Raw genomic sequence first — 14189 nt, 5'->3', positions numbered from 1 at the left:
CCAAAATTAAAAATTTTTTATAATTATTATAATTTTAAAATTTAACACAAGATGGCGACTTAATCGTCTATCTTTAACCAAATTTTTTTAATAATGATATATTTAATTAGCCAAGTTATGGCCCGATGAATTTGTCATTATCTAGTTGTAAATGAAATTTTGTGCTGATATAATCATATTTAGGCCCTTTGGAAATTAAAAATAAATCAGATAATTGTCTTTTACGATATGAAGGTAAATAGATGAAACAACTATCGGACGTTAAATTTGTATTTCCGACAAATGATGTAACTTACCGGTCTTGTTAGTGCGTGAAATTTATTACAGATTATCTATCATATATATACAATCTTACGCAATCCTCCCTGTTGACAATTCGTATTTCTAGCAAATTTATCAGGGCTTTAAAAAAAATGTTCGTTACGTGAAATTGAATATTGGTTTAAAAAGAAATATGTCCTAACTATTTCTCTAATTAAATGGTTTATCGGCAGATTTACTTTTAATTATTTTTGAGCGTATCAAATATTTTGATCGTTACTTTATTTTAAATTTTTATATGGTTTTATTTATTATGATAGGCTATTTTTACATGTTCCTTCAAAAAAACCTACGCCCTTCATCTTGCGTGTTCATCCTTTTTTTTCTTTTTTTTTTTTTTTGAGTATATCTCAAAGGTCCTTTAGTTTGTGCACTCCGATCCGATTATCATCTTCGAAAGTATATAAGTTGCATGATTGTAAACGTTAACTTTCTCCTGCAATCCCATAGTTTTTAAATAGAAATATTTTGACGACCGAATGGCCGAGCGGTCAAGGTGGCAGCCTCTCGCTCTGGGGATCCCGGTTCGAATCCAGACGGTCGATAAATCCCCAAGAATTTTTGGGGGGTGGTCCGTTCGGATATGTCGAACCCCGTTGTTGGCCTGACTGATCCCATAATGGGCTTGCTAAAAAGAGGTTCTCTTAGTGCCCACAGAGCGGAAAGAGTTAAAAATAATAATAAATAGAAATATTTACTTCTAGCTTAAAATATATCCAAGACTTTTTATCATTTGTCTTTCTTTATTTAGTTCGGAGAGATTTTGATTGTATCTGTCTGAAGAATTTCGGATTTTTTTATTTGAAATTTGATTTTATGCAAAAGATATATTGATGTAACAAGATTCATGAGACGACCAAGACGTCAACTTGCCACTCTTGGGAACCCGGGATTGAATCTATGCGGTAGAAAAACACCAGGTATTTTTCGGGGAGTGATCTGTCTTGGATTTGTCGACCTCCAAGGTGAATAAGGTATGCTTATTCGAGTTAGTGGACAAGAGTTTGTTGGTGGTGTTTAACGTTAGCATACTACCGGAAGTCTATTTAATATATAAATTATAAATAGAAAGTTCTTATTTAAACTATGATATATGCATGATAGATGGATATAAATACCAACAAAGTTTTAAAACAGAAACAGTTATTGAGAACTTTTACCGAGAAATTGATGAATTCGGATTTTAATTATCAGAACGACATCGGTTGATCTATATTTTCTTAGTTCGTCATTTTTAGGGAAAACGTGATTAGGGAAAACATGTCTCTCGTACATAGTTTAATTCAAAATTGCTCCTAGTTTTTTGTATACTGTATCGTAACATTGTAGCATATAGCAACACACCTAAAACTTGGTATCTAAATTTGTTAAACAATAATGATAATGATTTCTCTTTTGATTTTATATGAGAAATTTGAATAATATTAATTAAATAATATTTAATTATACAGATAATATTTATTGGTTTTATTTATTATGATCGGCTATTTTCTCTCTTCCTCTTTTTGCCCTGTGAATACGGGAGTTTTTTGAATCATACCTATTGTGGGTGGCCGGATGGCCGAGCGGTCAAGGTGGCAGCCCACCGCTCTGGGGGACCCAGGCTCGAATCCGAACGGGTCGAAAAATCCCCAGGAATTTTTCAGGGTTGGTCCGTTCGGATATGTCGGGCCCCGTCCCTCACCACCCGGCAGGCCCATTGTGGGCCTGGCCGAACCCATAATGGGCTTGCAAAATGAGGCCCTTTTAGCGCCCACAGGGCGGAAAGAGTTAAAAAAATACCTATTGTGGGTTTGGCCAAGCCCATAATGGGTAAGGCTGAGTAGAGAGGGATAGGGCCGAGACAGACCGCCATTCCGAGAAAATCCTCGAGCTATTCGATCGCTGGTCCTTCAGAGCTATAGGCTGATGCTATAGCCGCCTCAACCATCCATCTATCCGAAGTAAATGAGACAGAAAAGCTTCTATGACCAGCTGTAAAAGTTTAATATCATTTAAATAAAATATATGGTGGCGCAATATATTGTTTTAGCAGATATTTTATTTCAAACATTGAAAATATATAACGCAGCTATTTTTTAAAATAATTTGATTCGTACTTTTAAGCCTTCATAATACTTCTGGGATATTTCGTTATTAGCGTGCGGACAGCCAGGGTGGAAATGGCGTCATTCTACTAATCTAGGGATCCGGGTGAGCAGCACCAGAAACTTTTCGGATGGTAGTCTGCTGAATATGTCTGGCTTCTGCCCTTCACCACCCGGCTGTTTCCATTGTGTGTCTGGCTGAACTCATGACGGGCTTAGCAGTGGTGTAACCAGTGAGATCCAGGTTCTCTTACTTTTTTGTACATAAATCAGGAAAAAGATTTGAACGTGACAAACTCATTTATTTTATATAAATATAAGTTTATGTATTATCCACGGTGGTACAGGGTGAATGTAAGTTTGCACTTTCTAATTCTGGCATCTCTCATATCTGTTCTAGTTACGCTACTGGTTATGAATAAGAAGGCCTCGAAGAAAACGATGAAAATATTCAATCAGTAATATCTCAGAATATATTGACTACTACTATTGATTCTACTACTACAGATAATTTAAAAATTCATCGAATAGCAATTTTCTCAAATTTCATCTATCTCGTTGAAAGATTTTTATCTTCAGAAAAAAAAGGAATAGACTTATATATAAATAGGCGAGAGAGAATATATTTTTAAATTTGATAACATTTTTGTTTCGCTCGTTTTTGACAATACTGTGCTAATAGTGACACCGTCAACTGGGCGACGGCGAGTGGGCGACAAAATAAGAGATTAATAATAAACAAAACACAAAAATTGTAAATTGTATTCTTTATTAAAACCATCATTCTTTTCTATTGATCTTCTACCTGGTAAATTTAAATAATTTTTAAGAAACGAATTAAAAGAACGATTTTGTAGTTAACAAGCATATTTATACGTTACATACTTTTCTATTTACTTGTAAAAATAAATAAAGTCCCGAAGTAGCTTTTTTTTATTTAATTCTTTCCACCCTGTGGGTACTAAGAGAGCCTCTTTTTAGCAAGCCCACTATGGGTTCGACCAGGCCCACAATGGGGAGGCCGGGTGGTGAGGAACGGGACCTGACATATCCGAACGGACCCTCCAAAAAGTTCCTGGGGATTTTTCGACCCGTCCGGAGTCGTACCCGGGTCCCCCAGAATAGTAGGCTGCCACCTTGAAAGCTCGGCCATCCGGCCATCTTGACCCCTCCGCTATCCGGAAATAGTAGATATCCATCCCCGAAAATTAACAAATATACATGAAAACAAAGACGACAATTACATACAATTAAAAATACATTATACATTAATACAAAGTTATAAACGTTCTCCGAAAGAATTTGTTTTCGAAGAACTGCTTTTCTTTGATGTGCTTTAACTGCTTCTGACATACAATACTGTAATTAACTGGCCACCAGTGGCCAAGCGTTTCCGTTCACTGATCCCTTGGAGTTCCTTCGTGGGTTTGCGCCTCGCCCAGACGGGCTGGCCATGTGGAATTTTCCGGGTTTTCTTCAAGTCTAACGCCTGAATAGGGGCCAGTTATCCTTAAAAGACTTCCCGGAATGCATTCTTCCCCGCATAATGACCATCATAAACGCATACAACTACTATTACATGACAATTATGTCACACTTTACCACGGGGCGATATAGCCTAGAAGCTCATGCCCAACTAGCTGTTACAAGATAAGACAATAATTAACAAAACATTTCCAAAGTTGGAAATAACTTGAAGTTCATAACTTATGTCTTAATCGTATTTATATTTATAAATATACCAATATATATAATCAAATTGTATGCTTGCTAAACGTGAAATTTTTTAAATTTCTATCGCCCTCTTGACCGTCGCCCGTTGTGAATCGCCTAGTTGTCCGTCGCCCAGCTATCGTTACCCTGTGTAAGACAATATCACATTTCGTAATATAAAATTTAACGACTTCCATAGAAATTCCTCTATATTCTATAACTATCTACTCTTTCAAAATTACGTGCATATATTATTTTCATTAACATTTGAAAGAAATCTGCACTTTTATGATATTAATAACATATTTTAAAATTATTTTTATAATATTATATACATATATATATATATATATATAACAATTGTGTAATAAAACTCGTGATAAACAGTTGCGATGTCTATGAAATTGGTAGAAAATTTCTTTAAGCTAGTATTACTTATTGACTCGCCGGGTTAACAATTGTCAATCAAATTATAAATGAATGATACACTATTACAATGTGCATAAGGGATTAATTTGTAAAGGTAAATCACTTTTATATATTAAAGCTATTTTTTTATTATTTTGAGCAAATACTTATTTTATTACATATAAAAATAAATGATAAAACGGTAATCTGTTTCATTAAAGGCGTAGTTAATCTTTAAGCTAATAGTTTTTTTAGTAGGAGTTACCTTTAGGTAATTTGTATAGGTAATTATACATGTTATCAAGAAGTAACCTACCGTTTTTTTATATACTTTGTAATTGAAAATATAATCGTGACAAGTTTCAGTAGAATGTCAACATATATCCTTATTTGTTGTGTACCATGTAACGTGATATTTCTGTTGGTATTTAACGCGAAAAACGTTGCTCAATCAATTTGCAATATGCATCTTAATGATTGTATTGTTTCGTAATAATTTGAGACTTGAAATTACAAACTATAAGTTTTAATATACACTAAAAACTGATAGAAGTTACCTATATAAGCAACTGAATAAAGGTATGTGTGTAGAAAGTAGCTGAAAGTAATGATAACACGTGCTTATAAATTTATATACCTTTAAAGTAACTAATATAGAAATCTGTATAATTCTGTAAAGCCATAATAAGAATGATGTGGGTATTTAGCAAGTAATTTGTGTTTAGTATGTTTTAGAATTTTCAACTTTCAATAAAACTTTTAAGTTGTGAAAAAAATTAATTGTTTTTGTGTGTAAGAATATGATCAGGGCCAGATTAACTCACTTTGGGGCCCTAGACATTTTCTTCTTACTGGGCCCCCTCCCAGCTTTTTTAATTAATAAATCTTGTTAATATTATTTCTATTAAATCGCATATGGACACTGCAGCTGCATAATAAAAAATAAAAACAAAATTATTTAACAATATTTCACAGGATGTTAAGAATACCTACAGTTAATATTATTCTTAAAAACATATAAAAAACATTCTAAATTATTGGGAGTTTTACTTTCAATAAGAAGAAACATACAAACACATTTTCTTTAGATTTTAGAGTTCACAATAACCATATAAAAAGCAATATATTTTTGTTTATTTGTTTACTATATATAGTTGTCCAACAGAAAAGTAAACTATCTTATTTACAAATCTTTTAAGATAGACAGTTTGACCAGGCCCTTCTAAAAACCGGGCCCTAGACATTTGTCTCATTTGTCTATGTGATGATCCAGCTCTGATTATGATTTATCAAACTGGTTATGAAACAGAACTTTTAATTAATTTGAATAAAAATAGAAATACTTAATTCCAAAAAAAAAAAGGCATTTATTAAAACTTTAATTGGTGAATTTAAACTTTGGTTTCATTCTTTTATGAGTATAACTTTAAATCTCTGTCAAGATAGATTTTATTGTTGCTAATAATGAATAGTGTGATAATATTTGATTATTGAAGAATTTTTTCTGTTTGTTGTGAAAAATCAGATAAATCAGTTAATTCCTTATGCAAGGCTCTCATAAATGATATAATTTTCTGTATTGTCTCCATATATGATTAGAGTGAGTTATTTCATAGAGTGAGGGAGAACAAAATTTATTTTTATCATATAATTGACCAATTTTTCATGATCTTTACAATTACAGTAATATATTGGTATTATTGTCGTAAAATAGTTTTCTGCATTATATACCTGCTGTGCATCAGTAATGACAAGCAGGTTTTTGTCTATTGGATCTAGAGCTGTGAGTGTGTTTGTAATAGTATCAAATCCTTTGCATTATACATTCTAATATGGCATTTTGAATTTTATGCCTAATATTTGAGATGTTAAAAGTGAGAATAAGAGCTCTTATAGAATTTTGTCACACAGATGTGAATCTTTTTCATTGCAGTAATGCTTTGAGTAAGTTTCTTCAATAAATTTGAATCTCAAATGAGTAGAAGCAGGCTTATACAGAAACAGTTAAAAGATTTGAAAAAGGAACATCAAGTATGTTACCATAAAAGTCTGAAAAAATAAAATATTTTATATGTAATTCTCTACCTGATGAGCTAGAATTTACTAATAATAATTCACTCCTTCTATATTAAGCTTCATTCATATCTACAAATACTGTATGTGGCAGACATGTAACAGCACAGACATAAAAATATTATTACATACATTTTCTATGGGCATATTTACATATACCGCGCATGAGCGGATTGTGTCCACACAGACACGGGCTGGCACCGGCCGGTATTGTTTGCGAGAATGTTTTGTCTGTGCCAGCATGTGTCTGTATGTGTCTATGGGAGTCAGCGCAGTTAGTATGAATGCCATCGTGGACACCCACAGACAGTGCTTGTTTAAAATGATGAATCAAGAGAAATTAATTGAATTAGTTTGGGAATATACATTTCTTTATGATTTAAGTGATCACAGGTACAGTGACAATCAATGAAAAGATGATGCTTGGAAAGAAATAGCAAAATAACTTCAAGTAAAAGGTAAGTAGAAATGTATTTAAGAAAAAACATTATTATTGTTTACATTGCTCCTGCAGGTGAATCAAAAAACAGAGCAAGTTTGTCTCTGACATCAAAAGCAGTAGATTGACTACTTCCACCTTGCCTTAGCAAGCCTTTCAAATTACTAACTACTATATTTTCTTTTGCATGGGCATTGTTATGTTTTATAAAGTTGTGCAGAATACATGTAGTCATAATTACTTTGTCTGCATTTTCGGGTTTGAGCTAGATTCTTCTATTGTATAAATGAAACTTTTGTGCCAATTTTCCTACTACCTTTCTTGCATGTGACAATCTATCATTGAAATTTCTTTTGCACTGCACATGTGTTTGCGGCTGTGGGTAAGGCCACATTAAATATGTTTTTAGAGGAAATGCTTCATCTCCTATAATGACATGCGGCATTAGTATTTCAGTGCCAGGTAGATATTTTTCTTCTGGTACATGTAAAGTATCTGCCAATAAAGCTTTTCCAATGATTGAATTAGAGAATATTCTCCCATCACTATTTTTGCCATAGGCACGTATATCCACACTAGTGATGTGCCGGATATCCGTATCCGTATCCGTATCCGCGGATATCCGAGGGAAAAAAAAGATCCGTATCCGTATCCGTTACTTTTTAGCGGATCTTTAACGGATCTTTTATGTTAATGAATTTCATTACTTATATGAAATTTTAAAGATAGGTAGCAATAGCACATTCGTCATTTACTTTCGTAAAATATTTCCATATTACACTACTAAATTTTTTTGTCGACATTGTTTTTATTTTAATTTAACTCAACACTCTCCAAAAAACAAACGTAATCTACGCTATCCCGTGTCACACTAGCCACAAACCAGTGTTTCTCAACGTGGGGCCCACGCCCCACAGGGGGCAATTGGATTGCTAAAGAAGGCAATTCGAAAATGGACTTGTACTTGTCCAGAGTTTGAGTTAACCGTATAGCCGCTGTATATGTTAGGGAGACAAGAATTTTAGAAAGGCTTAGGTGGGGCATAGCACAAAAAAGGTTGGGAAACACTGCACTAAACTATTGTGGCGGTACGCTATATTTTTGTAAATATTAATTTTAGTTTAGTTTCGTTTCTTCTTTCTACCCTTTGTTCTATTGTTCTATTTTCTTCTAGAACTTTCTTATCTATTCCCTGTCCCTTGGCTGGGATGAGCAGTTCCTAGAAATTTGAGGAGCAAAGGTGTAAAGAGGAGCTGGAGAAAAAAAAGAAGTGACGTAGCAGATCATTCGTAAACTGGACAGCAGAGTGTACGGACGAGGTGAGAATACTGGGAGTCGTATTTTCAATGACCGGATAGTTCAGAAATAAGTTCAGAAAAAAGATCCTGTTTTAAGGTCGTATTGACGACTGTGGAAGGAAAAATCCTAATTATTGAAGAAGAGAACTGGCCAGTTATAAGAGAAGGACGTGTGTTATCCCACCCAACAGTATGCATAAAGAAACAAGCCGAAAAAAGGGACAAAATCCCAGATATCCCTATTTCTATCTTATCTATCATTTTTTCTGTCTTCTTAATTCTATCCCTTTTTCTGTTATTAGTGTTAAGTTAGTGTTTAAGGTTAGTTTTAAGGTTCCGGGTTATATTGTCGCGATCGGGATCTGTATTGTACACGTGCTTTGGATACAGCGAACTATTATTATCGCTGTAATTTCGCATGCTACTGTTTGTACCGTGAAGTTGGAATCCCCCGAAATAGAATCTGTATAAAGACGCGAAATAGCTCAATTGGAAAATTATATCAACTTTTGTTACTTTATCCTGTCTGCCTTTGTGGTGAATTCTAATTTAGCACATTTTTACACCATAAACAAAAACACGCGCAGTGCAAGTCAAAACACGTCGCGTTATTAACGCAAAGCGTCAACTATCGGTCCAAGGTCACACGCACCGGCGCCGACTGAGTACGAAAGTTGAGATCCGTATCCGTATCCGTATCCGCGGATCTAGACACGAATGATCCGTATCCGTATCCGTATCCGCGGATATACATTTTTAACGATCCGGCACATCACTAATCCACACATATAAATTTATAATTGGCATCAACGATTGCCAGTACAATTGAACAGTGGATCTCTTTATTTTTATAGTTAAAATAAAGAGATCCACTGTTAGCTGGATCCGTTATGACGACGTGTTTGCCATTGATGGCACCAAGGCAATTGGGAAAGTTCCATACATGCCAAAATTCTTCTGATATCTTTAACCATTTTTTTTTTTTTTGGTAGTTGTTGGCATGCATTTTTCTGTCATTTCTTGTATGATAGCAGTACATACTTCTACAATTATATTATGCACAGTGCTCACACCAAGTCGATAACTGTATGCTATAGTTAGGTAGGAGTCTCTGGTTGCCAAAAATCTGCAATAAAATTAAACAAGTCAATTTTTGTTTCAGATTGTGACTACAAGAAAACATGGCTTTACTACGCAATGCATTCTGACATGCCATAAAAAACAAAAAGAAACTAAAAATGGACAAGCTAGTGTATCTAGGAAAAAATGGAAATATGAAGACGAGATGTCTTTTCTGTTGCCATATTTCAAGGAGAGACCCACTATTGGCAATGTTCCAGCTAACCATGTAGACAAAAATAGTGATGCTGAAGAAAATTGTTCTGATGAAGATAATCAAGCAAGGTCATCTTCTCCTGAAGCTATAATAGCACACTCCATTCCATCTCCAAAACAGCCAAATATTACAGAAGCAACTGTGACCCAGCCATCTACCTCTAAAAAGACGCATTCAATTTCAGGATCTTCACAAAACTATGCACCAGTGCAAAACAGGACTAAAATTTGCAAAGAAATAATTTTGCAACCTATTTCCAGTGAGAGTCCTTCAAGCATCAAAAATAAAGTTTATATTAGAAAATAAAGTGAAGACTAATGACATTCAGCAATTTTTTGATAGTATTGCTACCACTGTTCAGTCATTCCCTCCTCGAGATAGAGCAATAGCAAAAGCTAAAGTATTTAGAGTGATATCAGAAATGGAGCTAGACATTCTAGGTAGAGATTCAAGTAATTCAAGTACCCATTCTGTAGGTTCACTTGCATCGTATGAAATGCAAATACCAGAACAACGAAACGATTTCTATAACACACCATCACCACATTCACCCTCACCTGGATCAGTACAATGGAATAACATTTCTAATGATGAGTCAGGACTACAAGGGGTCAACAATATCCAAGAACCAGAAATATGACGACAGGACAACATACAAGAAAGAACACCTGAATACTCATTACAACATTATTTTACTACATATGTCCCAGAATAAAACAAATTTTGTTATATCTATAAGTTTACCTGAACCAAATTTTGTACCAAAATTGAGAAAAGGGTAGTTGCAAGTACTCTTAGTAATGTTTTGTAAAATTTAAATATCTACATGAACAATAAAGATCTTACCTCAAACAAACGGCTACTTTTTCTCTAGGCGATAAAGACTCCTTGAATTTTGTGTCTTGCTTAGTTATCATTGGTTTAATTTTAGTTACAATGGTCTCGAGCTCATATTTACTCATCCTAAAATATTTCAAAAATCTCTCCTCATCGTCCACAAGCTCCTTGAATAATGTGTAGAATTCTCCTTCTTTTTTTGTTTTATATTCATGGGATGAACAGCAAACCTTTTTTTAGTTGCTTTTCTACACAACCTGATTCTTCTTCTTCTTCTAGTAAAATTGCCATCATGGCTAGTTCTTCTATCGAAAATTTTCAGAACATGGTACGCACGTGCACTCCCTACTATGCCTGAAGGCGTCTGTGCATGCTGGGTTGTAGATGTGAAAACTATTGTCTGTGCCATGTCTGCCACGTTACATGCTGGCCATGCTACGTGCCTGTAGATATGAATGAAGCTTTAAGGTTCAATTTCAAACTGTTAAAACCTGAAGCAGGCCACTTAATGTAGCTAAAAATGTTTTGTTAAATTTTATTAAACTATTTTGCTGGAAATATTGTGGACGATGTGACTTATTATTGTATGTGCTACAATGAAATTACATTCTATGATAAATTTAGGATAATATACAAAGTTACTAATACTGAGTACAGGGGTATCAGCTAGCTAATGTAATATTTGATGCTGATCAGTGGTGCACCCAGAGGGAGATCAAAGGGCCTTGGCACCCTCCAAAGAAAAATGAAAACAAATAGTAAAAAAATTTTCCAAAAATTTTTTCTTAATTAAAATTCATTTTTTTATTTATATTGTGTTGTGTCTTCTATTTCCCTACTACTTGTGAATTAGCAGTTACATAAGGTGGGAATTTTATTGAATTCACATTAAAAACTTTTTTATCTGTTCAACTCGCTCCCCCAAACTGAATCCTGAGTATACCACTGATGCTGATTATTTATATGCACAGGGTGGTTCATTCTAATCAATCCACTGGAATAACTTAAAAAATGCATATCCTATAAAAAAATTAGTTAAACCAAAGATATCCTTCAAGTAGCAACAAGATTACATATCAGTTTTGCCATAGATGGCACCACAATAAAAAATGGGTCAACTTCATTTTCTTAAATGTGAAATCCAATTTTTTATTATATATTGTGATCATACACAAAAAATAAACTTTTGTCTGAAAATTTTTCTAAAAGATGCAATTATCAGAAATTATGAGCATTTTAACTTTTTTGCAGCTGCCATACTCCACACATCGATGTTTATCTGCGAATTTATTGAAAAAGGAAGAAAAATGCTTTTAAAAAATCTTCAGAAAATTATTATTTTCTGATATAATCATTCAATCATTCTTCCTTAAATAATGAACTTATACAAAACTCATGCCATCATGTGATAATAGATGTTGAGTTCAGTTGATTTTTAAATTAATGCCAAATGATTGCCAGATTATATCAGGCTACATTAATGTTACTATTAATAATTAAATGTCAAATAATTTGGTCTACAGGTAGGCATTAAGCACCATCTCTTGGTAAATTTAATATTTAATTATTAATTTAGAATAATTAATTTAAGAAACAAAAGATTGGATGGAGGTTTGGATAGCATAATTGGCAATGCATCTGCACAGCAAATGGTTATTGCAGGTTTTGAAAAGAATTAGTCTGAAGCAGAGTCCTGCTTCAGGCTAATTCTTTTCTTCCAGAACCTTCTAAATTAATTATTAAATATTAAATTTATCAGGAGATGGCACCTAATGCCTAGAGATACACATTAGGTGCCATCTCCTGATCTATGCATAAAGTAATAAGTTTCAAAAACTGAGTTTAGAGGTTATCTGTTGTTCAATAGTAAAATTTTTTCTTTCAAAATGAATTTTTATCTCTCTTACCTTCCAGTTCTCTCTAATGCCCCTTGGGTGCATATATTTATGGAATGAAACTTATCCAAGATTACTTTGATTGTTCAAGTTGCATATGTTATGCTCAAAGACCGAAATCGCTCATTGAGCAAAAAAAACGACCACAAAGCAAAATTTGCGTTGTGGCTTTCATGACATTTGAACACTACACATTATGGTGATTAAGAAAAGCCATAATGCGTTCTGAACATTAGCTGATGCAATCATGATACGAAGGATAGGTTGTAACTTGTCAACGGGTGTATTGCAAACACTTACGGAGTTTGTATTGTGTTCATTCTTGACCAGTGCTGCTGTTTCTAGGGTAATTACCCCTTTCTAGAGTAATTTCAACTTCTCAGAGTAATGTTTCGGGTAGTCTTATATTTAGGGTAAAACTACCCTGTGTTCTGATGCTATTACTCATCGCTCCACAAGTTTTGCTGGAAAAAGTTTTAGCCTAAAATCGTTCTGTTTTTCCTTATAACTGTAGGGTTTTAGGATAGGACAACAGAAGCTAAAGAAATAATGCAGATTGAAGCTAGGTACATGGGTGTACACTGTACAGTGATACTTCGGTTTTCATCAATAATCTGTTCGAAAACAATTGGCGAAATCCGAAACCAATGATAACTTAAGTCAACGAAAACTGAAGTATTACTGTATATTACATTCGAGTAGGATTTCGCTTTTCTTAACCTTCGTGCCATTGAACCATTGGCACTCTTCATATCAGATGTAAATTAATACCTCTGATAAAGCCTAAAAATCCTAAGACATTTTAGTTATTAAAATTTTCAAAAACAGTAAGAATTGTTCTGATTATTATTTCACAATAATAGTACAGGGATCTGCGTCATAGAATTGTTCATCTTTTTTTTTATTCGAGCTTGAGCTTGAGCTAGGAGAGTTTTCTCAATTTAGGATAATTTTCTGCAGTTGAAATTGGTTTGATTGTTTTAGTTGGGGTGCCTAATGTTGATAGGGGATGTGCAGCTCCCAGAAATGTTTTAGCTGTTGTTACGAGCATTAATCCATCAGGTCTCTATCAGTTAGGAAACAAGGAAAGTCTTCTTAATTGACTTTATGCTTGTAATGAATTTACAATTTCTACAGTAACTTTATTAACATTCATAATGCACCCTCAACTTTATTAACATTTCACTCAGCATCCATGTTAACATCTGGAAGTAAGCAAGGGTTGTGCTTGTGTCACTGTAAAAGATACTGTATTGATAAAAATTCAAATGTCACTCAAGAACATAAAATGCATGAATAATTAAATGTTGTAAACTAACCAAGTTAAATTTTTGTATGTGGTGAATAATTTTGTTACCTGCATATATAAGATGATTGAAGATAAATAAATCATAATGAAAAAGAAAGTTCTATTTTCTTATCATCGCTCGTTATTAGTTAACATCCACAACGTGTGGTGGCTTTTAACCATAATAAATCCATCGCAAAGTGGTTTTTAACTTTAGCAGCTGATTTTTATTTTATCGCGTATAGTATATCAAGCACCTATATGTATATATAATTAGACCTTTAACACTTTTTAGCAAAACAAAAGAAACAAATGTGTATTTTTCTCCATATATTTTATTTCTTTGAAATTTTTTAAGTATGAAAATTAAATTTCTAGGGAAACTTGTAGAACTAATGTTGTTCGGCATTAAAAATTGTAAATAAAAATGTTTCGAGCCTATAATCCATATTTTAAACCTGTGCGTCATATGATCCTGTATTGTGGTTGCATCA

The 14189-nt window shown here is 33.6% G+C and overlaps 2 protein-coding genes across 7 annotated transcripts in view; both read left to right on the top strand.

The window, feature by feature from the left end:
* The first annotated feature begins 4253 nt into the window (after positions 1-4253).
* Positions 4254-14189, top strand: part of LOC111642676 (DNA damage-regulated autophagy modulator protein 1-like) — a 34076-nt gene continuing 24140 nt past the window's right edge. For 2 of the 6 annotated variants that reach the window (XM_023389047.1, XM_023389050.1), the window contains exon 1: positions 4496-4644. The gene's annotated coding sequence lies outside the window, so the exon portion shown is untranslated. Of the gene's footprint in view, positions 4273-4495; positions 4645-4731; positions 5109-14189 lie in introns of those variants that run through there. The other 4 variants (XM_023389051.1, XM_023389049.1, XM_023389052.1 and 1 more) reach the window with 3 other exon arrangements.
* LOC111642678 lies at positions 9021-12263 on the top strand. Its single transcript, XM_023389053.1, has 2 exons — positions 9021-9425; positions 9502-12263. The coding sequence occupies exons 1-2, from the start codon at positions 9396-9398 to the stop codon at positions 9979-9981; spliced, it is 510 nt and encodes a 169-aa protein (XP_023244821.1). The 5' UTR covers positions 9021-9395; the 3' UTR covers positions 9982-12263.

This window comes from Centruroides sculpturatus, unplaced genomic scaffold (genome assembly GCF_000671375.1).
Source record: "Centruroides sculpturatus isolate CEXI.00-Female unplaced genomic scaffold, Cexi_2.0 scaffold1709, whole genome shotgun sequence".
In the NCBI taxonomy this organism is placed as follows: Eukaryota; Metazoa; Arthropoda; class Arachnida; order Scorpiones; family Buthidae; genus Centruroides; species Centruroides sculpturatus.
The sequence above is the reverse complement of the archived record's forward strand: the minus strand, read 5'-3'. Positions and strand labels throughout refer to the sequence as shown.